Source organism: Diceros bicornis, chromosome 14 (genome assembly GCF_020826845.1).
Source record: "Diceros bicornis minor isolate mBicDic1 chromosome 14, mDicBic1.mat.cur, whole genome shotgun sequence".
Taxonomy (NCBI): domain Eukaryota; kingdom Metazoa; phylum Chordata; class Mammalia; order Perissodactyla; family Rhinocerotidae; genus Diceros; species Diceros bicornis.
This window is the reverse complement of record NC_080753.1, coordinates 11,121,794-11,136,772: the sequence shown is the minus strand read 5'-3', so window position 1 is coordinate 11,136,772 and position 14,979 is coordinate 11,121,794. Positions and strand designations below refer to the sequence as shown.

Below are 14,979 nucleotides of genomic sequence, written 5' to 3'. Positions count from 1 at the left end.
AAATATAAAGAAGAATGAAATCAAAATTTTGGATCTGAAGAACTACTGAAAAATTGACTAGAGGGGTTCAAAATCAGACTTGCTCAAGCAAAAGAAAGAATAAGCAGACTTGAAGATAGGTCATTTGAAATTATCCAGGCAGAAGTACAAAAATTTAAAAGAATGAGAAAGATTGAAGAAAGCCTAAATGACTTATGGGACATCATCTAGTAGACCAATGTACACATATGGGAGTTGCAGAAGAAGGAGAGGAAAAGAGGCAGGATTTATTTAAAGAAATAATAGCCCAAAACTTCTCAAATCTAGGAAAGGAAATGGAGATACATACTCAAGTACTCCAAGAAATCCACATCAAGACACATTACAATCAAATTGTCAAAAACCAAAGACAAAGAGAGAATTTTGAAAGCACCAAGAGAAAAGCAACTCATTATATACAAAGGTACCCCATAAGACTATCAGCAGATTTCTCAGTAGAAACCTCACAGGCCACAAGGGAATGCGATGATATATTCAAAGTGCTGGGGAAAAAAACTGCCAACCAAAAACACTATATCTGGCAAAATTGTTCTTCAAAAATGAAGGCGAAATAAACACCTCTCAGATTTAAAAAAGCTGAAGGAGTTCATCACCACTAGGCCTGCCTTACAAGAAACACTCAGGAAGTCCTTCGAGTTGAAATGAAAGGACATTCAACAGCAACACAAAAGCATTGGAAAGTATAAAACTTCTAGTAAAAGTAAATATATAGACAAATTCAGAATACTGTAATACTGTAACAGTGATATATAAATCATATTTACTTCTGAAATAGAAGTTAAAAGACAAAAGTATAAACAATAACTATAACTGTAAAAGTATGTCGATGGATACACAAGATAAAATGATGTAATTTGTGACATCAATAACAAAGTAAAAGGGGGGCAGGGGGAAGCAAAAATGTAAAGTATTTGTATGTGATTGAAGTTAAGTTGTTATCAGCTTAAAACAGATTGTTATAACTATATGATGTTTTATGTAACCCCATGGTAATAACAGAGAAAATACTTATAGAAGATACACAAAAGAAAATGAGAAAGGAATCAAAGACGTCACTAAAAACTCAATGAAACACAAAAGAAGACAGCAAGAGAGAAAAGAAGGATAAACAAAGCTATAAGACAGAGAGAAAATAATTAATAAAACGGCAATATTAAATCCTTCCCTATCAGCAATTACTTCAAATATAAATGGATTTTATTTTTTAAATAAAAGGATTAAACTCACCAATAAAAAAAAATAGAGTGGCTAAATGAATAAAAAACAAGATCCAACTATATAATATCTACAAGAGATGTACTTTAGAATTAAGGACACACACAGGCTAAAATTAAAGGGATGGAAAAAGATACTCCATGCAAATGGTAAGCAAAAGATAGCAAAGGTGGCAATACTTATACCAGACAAAATAGACTTTAAGTCAAAAACTGTCAAAAGAAACAAAGAAGGGGGGCTGGCCCAGTGGCATAGTGATTAAGTTCATGTGCTCCACTTCTGGTGGCCTGGGGTTTGCAGGTTCAGATCCTGGGCATGGACTTAAGCACTGCTTATCAAGCCATGCTGTGGCAGGTGTCCCACATAAAATAGAGGACGATGGGGATGGATGTTAGCCCAGGGCCAGTCTTCCTCAGCAAAAAAGGAGGATTGTCAACAGGCATTAGCTCAGGGCTAATCTTCCTCACAAAAAAAAAAAGGAAGAAACAAACAAACAAAAAAGGACATTATATAATGATAAAAGGGTCAATTCACCAGCAAGACATAATAATTATAAATATATACGCACCCAACATCATAGCACGCAAATATGCGAAGCAAACACTGACAGAACTGGAAGAAATAGAGAGCAACACAATAATAGTAAGGGATTTTAATACTCCATTTTCAGTAATGGGTAGAACACTCAGATGGAAGATCAAAAAGGAAACAGAGGAGTTGAACAACACTATAGACCAAATGGATCTAACGGACATACACAGAACATTTCACCACATGGCAGCAGAAAACACATTCTTCTCAAGTGCAAACAAAACATTCTCCAGGATAGAGCACATGTTAGGTCAAAAAACAAGTCTTATCAAATTCAAGACGATTGAAATCATACCAAATATATTTTCCAACCACAAAGGAATGAAACTTGAAATTAATGGCAGGAGGAAAACTGGAAAAATCACAAATATGTGAAAATTAAACAACATGCTCTTGAACAACCATTGAGTCAAAAAAGAAATCAAAAGGGAGATTAGAAAATATCTTGAGACCAAAAAAAACTAAAAGACAACATAGCAAAACTTATGGGATACAGCAAAAATAGGACTAAGAAGAAAATTTATAACAATAAAAATTTCCATTAAAAAAGAATAAAGATCTCAAATAAGCGACCTAACTTGATGTGTCAGGGAACTAGAAAAAGAAAAAAAAGCCCAAAATTAGCAGAAGGAAGGAAATAATTAAAATTAGAGCAAAAATAAGTGAAATACAGAATAGTAAAACAACTCAACAAAATTGAGTTGGTTTTTTGAAAAGATCAATAAAACTGACAAACTTTTAGCTAGACTAAGAAAAAAGAGAGAAGATTCACATAAATAAAATTAGAAATAAAAGATGAGATATTACAACTGATACCACAGAAATACAAAGGATCATAAGAGACTATAAAAATTATACACTAACAAATTTGATAACCTAGAAGAAATGGATAATCTCTTAAAATATGCAACCTACCAAGACTGAATCATGAAGCAACAGAAAATCTGAACAGACATGTAACTAGTAAGAATATTGAATTAGTAATCAAAAACCTCCCAATAATAAAAAGCCCAGGACCAGATGTCTTCACTGGTGAATTCTACCAAACATTTAAAGAAGAATTAATGCCAATCCTTTTCAAATTCTTTCAAAAAATTGAAGAGGAGGGAATACTTCCAAACTCTTTTTACGAGGCATGCATCATCCCGATACCAAAACCAGAAAAATACACTACAAGGAAATAAAACTACAGGCCAATATTCCTGACTGACATACATGCAAAAATCCTCCACAAAATACCAGCAAATTAAATTGAACAGCATATCAAAAGGATCAAAAAGGATTATACATCATGACCAAGTGGGATTTATCCTTGTGATGAAAAGATGGTTCAACCTATGAAATCAACCAGTGTGATATACCACATTAACAGAATGAAGGATAAAAGTCACATGATCATCTCAATAGATGCAGAAAAGGTACTCGACAAAATTCAACATCCTTTCATGATAAAACACTAAAAAATAACCAACTACAGAAGAAACTGACCTCAACATAAGAAAGGTCATATATGAAAAGCCCATAGCCAACATCATACTCAACAGTTAAAAGCAGAAAGCTCTTCCTCTAAGATCAGGAACAACACAAGGATGCCTACCCTGGCCACTTCTATTCACATATTGGAAGTACTAGCCAGAGATTCAAAAATAATAAAATACTAAGGAATAAACTTAACAAAGGAGGTGAAAAGATTTGAATGCTGAAAACTACAAAAAAAAGTTGCTGGAAGAAATTAAAGAAAATAACAAACAAACGAAAACACAGCTCACGTTCATGGATTGGAAAACAATATTGTAAAAATGTCCATACCACAAAAAGTGGTCTATAGATTCAATGCAATCTCTATCAAAATCCCAATGGCCAGTCACAGAAGGACAAATACTGCACGATTCCACCTCTATGAGGTATCTAAAGTAGTCAAACTCATAGAAACAGAAAGTAGAATGGTGGTTGCCAAGGTTGGCAGGAGGGATAAACGGGGAGTTGCTGTTCAATGGGCATATAGTTTCAGTCATGCAACATGAAAAATTTCTAGATATCTACAGTACAACATTGTACCTGTAGTTAACAATACTGTACTGTACACTTACAATGTGTTAAGAGGGTAGAGCTCATATTAGGTGTTTTTTACCACAATAAAAAAAAAAGAGAAAAATTAGACTCTCACACAGATGAAGAAAAAAATCATCGCCCATCACAAAAAGGTGGTCCTGAAATAAGAAATGTATTGCAGAAAACACCTCCAGGAAAATGGTCCATGAAGATGAAATAATCCACGTGGGAACAAAGAGGTAATAATATTTTGTTCATTGTGGATCAACCACAGTAGAGTATAAAAGTGAACAGTGATAGGAAACGGCAATCCTGCTAAGCACCTCAAAGTAGAAGTTAACTATTAGTCAAAAAAAATGAATTTATCAAATTATTCAAATTACATGATTTGAGGCTGCTGCAATATAGCAATGCATTAATTTAGTGCATTAATCACAATCTAATACAGTATAAAAAGTCAAGTGCAAAAATGTCCACATATTCCATAAGTACAATTTCAAAAACTACATTTTAAAAGATGGCCATTGTACAGCATATATGTGAACTGAATAGTCACAGACATCACTTATATTCTTTTTTTGGATATGGATGAAGAAATATTTGGCAAGATTTCAAATTTGATTTTTCTTTTTTTTACAGATTGTATGTTTTAGATGAAAGAATTTTTTACCCTTTTTAAACACAGCTACTCTTTCTTGTGTAATTAGAATTTTTTAAATAGAGAGAATGCATTCACCAAAATACATGTGTACAGAAAAAGTCTCTGAAGCAAATACTGAACAAACGTATTCCACTAAATTTATATTTTAGGATAAAAATGAATGGTAAGTAAAATTTCACTATGAAAAGTCTATTTTAATAACGAAATATACCTAGCTTCAAAACCAAGGAATTCCAGCTAATTAGACTATTAAAAATCTAAATCCCTCTGCCTGTTCAAGATGACAAAAGTCAACACAGTCGTACTATTAGAGACATAAAAAGAGTGACTGTGATAACCATTTGTACTTGTTATAGTACCTTTTAAAAAGTTTAAAGAAAATGCTTAATTTTCTATGCTTTCTTAAATAAACAATCTAAAAAAACTTTAAAATGGTTTTCTCTTCCATAGCCCCTGAACAAATATGAAGAAAAGAGAGGAATTAATTTGCTTTCTAAGCCACAATCATTTGGAAATTTTTCCATCAAATGTGAACCAACCTATTTTTGGAGTTTTTGTAGGTAAACTAGGTAAAAGCCTTTCCATTTTACATGAATTTTTTTTTTTAGGTATGTGGTAATATTAAATGCCTGTCATCTTTTTTTTTTTTTTTTTTTTTGGTGAGGACGATCAGCCCTGAGCTAACATCCATGCCAATCCTCCTCTTTTTGCTGAGGGAGACTGGCCCTGGGCTAACATCCGTGCCCATTTTCCTCCGCTTTTTATGTGGGACGCCACCACAGCATGGTCTGACAAGCGGTACATCGGTGCGCACCCGGGATCTGAACCCAGGCCGCCAGCAGCGGGGTGCACACACTTAACCGCTGTGCCACGGGGCCGGCCCCAAAATGCCTGTCATCTTAAAACTAAAAGATATAAACAAATTACTCTCCCCCAAAATAATATGAACCTGAACATATATATATCCTAACAGGATTAATGTTTACCAAAAATCAGAACTTTCCCACACCATGGAGTTACCATGAACATGAAGTTAGATTTTATGGAATGACAGAAACATAAGTAATAGACTGGTAAGTACTATATTTTCAAATGTTCTCTCACAGCTAGTGGGAGTTTAAATCTCTCTCAAGTGCAATTGTTAACATTTTTCCAGAGCTTTAAAAATGTTAGTAATTTGACCTTTGTTTTCTGAAGGAATAATGAGAGATTCCCATTTAGAATTATGTCCAAGAATATTCATTTTATTTATATTAGAAAAACTTAGAAATGAACTGAACATACAAAAATAGGGAAATTATTAAAAGAATTATCTTAGGAGATTATCTGCTATCATGTCAAGAGTATGAAAATTATACACATAATAGAGTATACAATAATATGAAAATAGAGTATGAAATTACATATATAATATTATCCTTATGTAGGCACATGAGTAAACTCTCAGACACACAGAAATTAAAAAAAGACCAAATGAAAAAGACAGAAAAACTCATTAACAGGAATGGTATGATCATGTGTGGTTTACATATATTTTTATTCTTTACGTATCTTTATTTTCTACCATCTCCACTATAGACATGTTGTAATTGAAAGGAAAAAACAACAAATATAACAAAATATTATATTTTACAATTGTAGATTTTATAAGAAAGTAATTGTTTCTAAAAACAAAATTTATCCAGAAAAAATATAACAAAAATTTGTGCTCATCTCAATTCGAACATAATAAATAATTTGACATTAAATATAACTATCTACACCAGTGTAAATGAACATGTTATACCAAAATGTAAGAAAGTACAATTATTAATTATTTCCAAATTATTAAGGCTTACCTTCACAAAGTTTCTGCTTCATCACCTCCCTTATTTTGGATATTGCAATATAGTCTTCCACATAAAACACGTAAGTAGATGAAGGCTTGTTGGCAATAGCTCTAAGCTCCGCATCTTCTGTTTCTGAACCAACACCGATGGCAAACAACGTTATTTTACTGTCTCTTGCTGCTTCTGCTGCATCCTTGACTTCGTCTTGGGATTTACCATCCGTAAGTACCACTGCTATCTTAGTCAGAAATCGTGAGGACTTGGCAAAAAGGTAATCAAGTGCAAACTGGATGGCCTTTCCAGTCCTGGTATTTCCTCCTAAGTAGTGTATGGATTCCATTGCTGCTATCAAATTCTCTCCAGAATGATGGCTGCCAAGGGGAATCTCCAGTACAGGGTAGTCACTATACTGGACCACTCCAACCTGAATAAACTTCGGTCCTATGTCAAAGTTTCTTGTGATATTGACAAGCCACTTCTTCACTATTTCAAAGTTTTCTGGGCCAACACTGTAAGAGCCATCTAAGATGAAAACTAAATCTGTCGGAGCAGTACGACAACCTAAGTGAAAAAGAAAACCATCAGAGCACATTTGTTGTATAAAACGCAAAAATTGGGAGGTTTTAAATGTATGGTTTTTTAATTAACCAGATGGGGGGAATCTTTTCACAATGTATACCTATATCAAATCACCACAATGTATACTTTAAATATCTTACAATTTTTTATGTCAATTATACCTCAATAAAGCTTAAATTAAAAAAATAATAATAGTAACAAGTTCATAGGAGTTTTGTGAAGATTAAATAAAATGCACTGCCCAGCTCATGAAAATTCTTTATAAATGACGACTATTATTTTTGTTGATATCTTTGAATTCTCTTGTCTTATTTTTAAGGATTAATGATTCAGCTTTAAAAGCAGGGATTAAAAAATGCATGCTGTATATGAATATGATATCTAGATATCTCTTTGTAGGGGCAGGTATTACCATAAAGCAACATTTTATTCTATTTCCCCACTGAGTAAATGAAAACACAAAAATTAAAAAAATAATAATAAATGTATGATTTTCAGCTATATACTAACATCGTTTCAAGTTATCAATGAAATATGTTTAGCTTAATGCTAACCTGAAATGTTTACAAAAATATATATAAACCAATGAATGAGGGAAAGAAATTAGAAACAAACTCTCTGCCAACTTCAGGACTCAACTAGCCAATAAAGATCCGTATTCTTTGATATAGTTGATAAAAGTTAAATAAACCAAGATCGCCAAAGCAGTCACTCTTGCACTACACGCAACACAAGTTTTCAAAGGTCTGATCTCTCACCTTCAGCCAATAATGTGGTCAAAACATCAGCTTGGGATAAGTGAATCTATGTTCAAGGGTATAAAGCTATTTCTTTCTCCACAGAGATAAAGATTCTTGTTTCAAGATACCAGGAAACGTGTGATCAGCACATCATAGAGTTCCATTGGGAAAAAAGACTATCTTTGATGCAAGTTATACCTAGACAAGTTCTAAGCACTTGTAGAAAGAAAAAGAAACAAAATCTTCTTAACTCTTCCACTCCATTCTTTCAGTATATGTATATTGAACACCTACTCTGTGCCTGATATCATGCTAGGTACTGACTTCAAAGATAAATATCTCAAAACACTCACAGTCTAGCAGGACAGACAACTGGCTGGTTCGGGAAAGTATGAAGTATCATGAGAACACTTAGGAGGAGGTAGCAACTTAACTGTGGAAAGTCAGAGAAGGTTTTGTGGGAAAGCTGATGGGCAACCTGAGATGTGAAAGCAGAGCTTTAGCCAGGTGAAGAGGAGGACTCTAACAGCAAGTGCAAAGGTCCAGAGCTGAGAGACAGACACAGCCTACAAGACAAACTGGTTTGTTTGGGTAATTCCAACAGTTTGAAATGGCCAGCAGAGTGCACTGGAAGGAACAACTGTACTTGCCTTCTCTAACTTCTCCACTCAAAGCAGGAAAAATACTACTCTTTATGGCCCATATGACAAGGATCACACGTCCCTGGAGATGAAGAGTTGGAAGAGGACGAGATGAGTCAACGTAATATGATAAATTTTAAGTCTTGTGTTTTTACCCATATAAATGGTCTCTCTTAAGTAGTGATCAGATGCTCCATTTAAAGTTATAAAAAGGATGATTTATTTTCTGCATACATTGCAAATAAGATATCATAATTGCAAACAATAGCACTGGAGAAAAAACTGTTTAGTGACAATTAGTATTTCTGCATCTCCTTAGGAATCAATCAATCAATCTCTCTCTTCCTCTTCCTCACTTCCTCCTTTCCTCTCTATCCTTTTCCTTACCTTTGTCTACTTACATATCTGGGATGATAACAAGGCTCACATGAAGAGGCTTCAGTTTTACAGCTATCTCAACTCACTCATCACAGTAACCAGCAAAAATAAACACTATTGTCAGGAACATGTATAACAGTCAAGAGGTTACCAAAAAAAAAATTGCCAAAACGTAGATTTATCTCAAAAATGTAACTTTGATTATAATGTTACTCCCAAGGTGCTATAGGGCAGGTGGTGATGAAGGGCAGAAGGACATGAGGGACACTATCCCAACAACCTCTGCGGTGGTGACCGCTGCCCGAGTTCACGGCAGGGAGAGCAAAAATGAAACTCTGCCCAGAGGCAAATTTTCTAACCCATGGGAATGCAGTTCTTCTGTTATGTTTGGAAGGTGGACTGGGATTCCGGGTCAGGCCTTTATTGGGGTTTTGTGGGAGAGACAAAAGGACAGGAAAGTTGTGTTTGCAACACTCCTCAGTGTTGCCCTTCCTAAATGCTATGAGACATATTATTGTCTGGACCTGCTAGTGTTTGTGTGCCACTTGATTCACTGGTTATAAACTCGTACAAGGTCATTTTTGGCCCTTCCTACCCCTTGCCAGAGCCATGGAGCACAGACTTCATAATTCAAGGTTAGACAAGAACATGGGTACAAAAGCAAGTATTGCCATTTATAAACCCCACACACAATACCACTCTAACAGACCTCCTCCTTAGAGAGAGAAATCACCAGCGTCATAGAAAAGGAATGGACTGAAGATCAAAAGCATAGTTCAAACACTAGTTACAGCTCTAACCAGCTATCTGACACTAGGTAAGCGTCCTACATTTTGTGAATCTCTTTTCCCACTCAAAGTACGGAGAAAAGAGTATTTACCTTGTAAACTGCTTAGGTGGATTAAACTATAAAAGAGTTATGCAAACATTAAATATCATTGGTTTAATAAAGTTTAAAGTTGAACCAAGTTGTCAAACCATCTGATTTAATTGTTATAGAAGCCATAATTAATTTACACTAGGGTGTTTATGAGTTTTAAAATATGAATATACCCAAACTTTTTGTAAAAAGTATGATATCCGTAAATGATGGCCTGGTAGCAAGTTTTCCTATAGGCAATCAGAATAATAGTGACATTTACTGAGATGTCATGGCACTAAGCCATTTACATGCATTATCTCATTTACAAGGATTATCTCATTTTCTCTATGAGACAACCTATAGGATGGTTGTGATAACCATCCTATATCCTGATAACCATCCTATGAGGCAGGTACTTTATCTCCATATCATGAAGCTCATAAATGGCTGAACATGGACTCAATACCAGACTGTTTATTTCAAAGCCTGATGGGTTAATAGAATAAACCATTACCATAGAGTTTTCTCAAAATTACCTCTGATAGAAGCTTTTCTTCTCAGTTAATGTGCAACATAGCAATTCATTTATTTTAGGGAATTACAGCATCAAAGACAATAAGAACAAGATTCTTAAAACCACTGCTTGAACTCCTCTAATTTGATTTCCACAATCAATTTGTTGGTAACAAAAAGGGACAATGCTGATAGTTCTTACTTGATCTTATTTCCCCATCTTCAGCTAATACAGAATTCTGAAGAAGCAGGACCAAAACTATCCAAAGAAATGTAATATGGTGAGCCATGTTTCTGTTTTCAATCTAATATTTTGGTCTTAGGATTCCTAAAAAGAAAAAAGAAAAAAGGAAAGTTAAATATATCAGAAAATAAGGACAAATACCTAGCCATTATAAGTTTAAATTTTTAAATTGTAAAACCCAGTTTGAGTACAGCTAATTTTTACTATCCTTAGAATTAAATTTATGTGTCTAAAATGGCTACATTTTAAATATATTAACACAAGAGGACAAGGAATAGGAGCTGATAAAGACCATAAGTCTTTTAATTCATAATTATCTTGGAAAAATATAAAATTTTCTAAAACGTTGGGCTTTACCCAAAATACTTACTAGAATTCCTCCTTTTAGCATAGCCTGTAGAGCCTTATCAGATTCTTTTTATTAACTCAGTGGTAGTCAACATTCTTCTTTTAAATATGGATTTGCATTTAAGAAACACTCAAAGGGTATCTAGTAAAAATATATGCTAAAATTGAGGGATAGGATTTAATTTTTTTTCATGGAGTGTAATTATAAACATTAAGATCTATTTTACTTGATTCATAAGTACTCAGTTATATGACTTTAACGTCTTCTAAGTTAGTCCAAGGACTTCACTTCTGGTTAGAATGTGGAAAGTTGCAAGAGACTATCACTCCCAACGATGAGAACAAGCCAGATAAACTATAAAACTGTAGTCTTTCTAAACCCAACAGAAAAGAAAGGATTTAAAAGAAACTAAATGAAATAAATTCCAAAAGTTATTAATCCTTTATAAGACAGAAAAGATTCAGGGCTGCTTTTGTCCCTAGCAGAGGAGGAATTTGCCACAGCACGGGAGAAACCAGTCAAAGCTGGTGTGACAGATTTAGAACCCTGAGGGGCCCAGCCACAGAGCAAGTATGCCCCCACCCATGCACTTAACTGAGTGCACGGAGTAGACAAGTAATACAGAGAAAGTTGACAGCAGTATAGATATAGAAGAGCCTAAAGAGCTCCACTACCACCCCCCACTCCCTCCCCCCATTCAAGTACCCAGGAAATTCCTCAAATACAAATCTTTGCCTTGCTAAAGGGGGAGAAGCAACAGAAGGGAGAGAAGTCCCTCCAAGGCACTCTAGTCCTTCACTACAGTGAAGAGACATACCTCAAAAAGCAAAAAGCCAAAGGCCAAAGGGGAAAAATAGACCTCAGAAATACAAAAAGCTGGAAACCATACTGCCAAGCTGAAAGAAATCTCCTATGGGTCTCCCAAGATATAAGAGCAAGAAAATTTAATTTCTGATCAGGAGAAAAACACTCAGTATAAGCAGATCCAGAGATGATCTAAATATCAGAACTATCCAACAGAGTTTGTAAAATGGCTATGATTAATATGTTAAAGGATCTAATGAATGAGATGGACAACAATGTGCAAAAACATGAGAAACTCTAGAAGAGAGATGGAAACTATAAAAAAAAGATACAAACCGAAATGCTTGTAATGAAAATATATCAAAAAAAGAAATTATGCAATGGGCTTACCTGCATAAATCAGAGGAAAATATCAGTAAACTTGAAGATAAATCAATAGAAATTATCCAAAATGAAATCCAAAGAGGGGTGGGGAAGAGTGACACAAGGAACAGAACGTCTGAAATCTATGGGACAATATCAAGTGAGACTGATTCAGCATACAAGTAATTCACTCTTCAGATGGAAAGGAGAAAGTCAATGAAGAAATATTTGAAAATACAGTGGCCAAGAATTTTCCAAATTGACAAATCTACCAACAATCAGATCAAAGAAGTTCAATAAACCCTAAGCAAGATGCAAAGTAAGTCACACCTTGGTACATCATACTCAGTCAGTTGAAAATCAAAATAAAAGAGAAAATTCTTAAAACTAGCCAGAGATAAAAAGACATAATAAGAATTTTAGATGAAAATTTCATGGTAATAAAATGGGCAATGGATCGGAAATATATAAAAATCCTAAATGTGTAGACATCTGATAAAGCTTCAGGATATGCAAAGCAAAACATTTTTAAAAAACTCAAAAAGGAAATAGATAAATTCATATCATAATGTGAGATTTTAACATCCAGTTTTCAGTGCTTATTTGATTAGTCAAAAAAACTGGTAATGATACAGAAGGTTTGAAAAACATTATCAACCAACTTCACCTAGTTGACATTTATAGAACACTCCACCTAACAATAGCAGAATATACATTCTTTTGTATTGCATATGAAATAGATCATATGCTAGAGAAAAAGCAAGCCTCAAATTCCAAAGAAATGAAATTACACAGATTATATTCTTTGACCTAAATGGTATTAAATTAGAAAAGAAAAATCCCAAAATACTTGGAAATTAAGCAACATACTTCTAAATAATACATGAGTTAAAAAAAAAAAAAGAAGGAAAGAAATCAGAGGAGAAATTTAAAAGTATTTCAAACTGATCAATAATTTTTTTAAAAAACCAAAGTTTTATAATGCAGCTAAAGGACTGCTTAGAGAGAAAGTTTAGCTTAAAAAGCATATATCAGAGGAAAAAAATGAAAAATTAATATCTAAGCTTCCACCTCAAGAAGCTAGGGAAAGCACAACAAATTAAAACCAAAAAGTAAAAGAAAGAAAATAATAATCAGTGAAATAGAAACTTGAAAAACAATAAAAAATAAAGAGTTAATTATTTGAACAGATGAATATAAATCCTAGCAAGAATAATCAAGAAATAAGACAGAAAACAAATTTCTAAGTCAATATTGAAACAGGGGATGCCACTACAGATCCTACAGACATTAAGATGAAACAGACAAAGTCTTAGAATACACTATTTTTTGAAACTGGTCTAAATTGAAATTACCTATTAAAGATATTGAATTTTTCACCAAAAATTTCCCCATAAAGAGAACTCTAGGTCCAGATGGTTTCACTGGTAATTTCTACGAAACATCCAAAGTAATCAAACTCTTTCATAAAATGAAATTAAAAGAAAATAGAGGAGGAATGAACTCTCCCCAAATTTTAGTAATGAGGCCAACATAACCGTAATAGAAAATGAGACAAACATATTACAAGATAAGAACATTATAGTCTATTACCCTTCCTGAATAAGGATATAAAAATCCATAATGAAATATTAGCAAATCAAATCCAGCAATATATAAAAGATATCATGATCGAGTGAGGTTTATCACAGAGATGCAAGATTGGTTTAAGATTCAAAACTCAACTGACATAATTTACTATATTAATAGACTAAAAGAGAAAAAAATCACATAAACATCTCGATTGATGTCACAAAGGCATTTAACAAAATTTGATACCCGTTCACGATAAAACTCAGCAAAGAATAGAAGGGAACTTCTTCAACCTGATGAATGCCATCTATGAAAAATCTACAGCTAACATCATAACGAATAATAAAAAACTGAATGCTTTTTCCCCAAAATCACTAAGAAGTTAAGGATATACTCTCATATCACTTCTATTCAAAAATGTACAGGAAGTCCTGGCCAGTGCCATATTCAAAATGAAAAATAAAAGAAAGACTACAAAGAAAGAAATAAAACTGTACTTATTTACAGACAACATGATTATCTACACAAAAAACTTTTTGAGGGGCCAGTCCCATGGCGTAGTGGTTAAGTGCACGTGATCCACTGTGGCGGCCTAGGGTTCACAGGTTTGGATCCTGGGCGTGCCTGGACACAACGCTTGTCAAGCCATGCTGTGGCAGCGTTCCATATAAAGTAGAGGAAGATGGGCATGGATGGTAGCCCAGGGCCAATCTTTCTCAGCAAAAAGAGGAGGATTGGCATCAGATGTTAGCTCAGGACTGGTCTTCCTTGCAAAAAAAAAAAAAAAAAACTTTTTGAAATCTACCAAAATACCAGCAGGACTAATAAGTGAATTTAGCAAGGTCACAAGATGCAAGGTTAATAGTTATTTTTTAAATTGTATCTATATACTAGAAACAAAATTGGGGGGAAAATGTAATATCACATTCAATAGTATCAAAAGCATCATAAACCTAGAAATAAAGCTAATGAAAAATGTGAAATAACTCTATACTAAAACATATAATACATTGTTGAGAGAAATTAAAGAAAACAAATAAATGGAGAGATCTATATTCATGAATTAAAAGACTTAGTATTGGTTACATATCCATCCTCCTCAGATTGACCTATAGATTCAACACAATCCCAATCAAAATCCCAGCTGATTTTTTAAAGAAATTGACAAACATCCTAAAATTTATATAAAATGTAAATGATTTTGAATTAGAAGAACAATATTGAATAATGAATAATTTTGATTAAGAAGAGCTAATGGAGAATTTACACTATCTGATTTTGACTTACTATAAAGCTATAGTAATCAAGAAAATGTGCTATTGGTGTAAAGATAAACCTATAGAACGGAAGACAGTAGAGTTCAGAATTAGACCCACATTTACATGCTCAACTGATTTTCAATTAAAGTGTCAGGTAATTGAAGAGAAAAGGAAAGTCTTTTCAATAAATGGTGCTGAATCAACTGGATAAACAGAATAAAATGAACCTTGACCCCATTTCATTCAATATACAAAAACTTAGACGAAGCATAGATCTAAATGCTAAAG

General features: G+C 33.7%; 1 protein-coding gene across 1 annotated transcript in view; it reads right to left on the bottom strand.

Annotated features, from left to right (window-relative positions):
* The window catches only part of COL21A1 (collagen type XXI alpha 1 chain), a 135,659-nt gene that overhangs the window by 106,436 nt on the left and 14,244 nt on the right, over positions 1 to 14,979 (bottom strand). The window contains exons 2-3 of the mRNA XM_058554129.1: positions 10,303 to 10,428; positions 6,397 to 6,948 (exon numbers count right to left, since the gene is read on the bottom strand). Of these exons, the coding sequence (XP_058410112.1) occupies positions 6,397 to 6,948; positions 10,303 to 10,390 (640 nt within the window). The 5' untranslated portion in view covers positions 10,391 to 10,428. The remainder of the gene's footprint in view (positions 1 to 6,396; positions 6,949 to 10,302; positions 10,429 to 14,979) is intronic.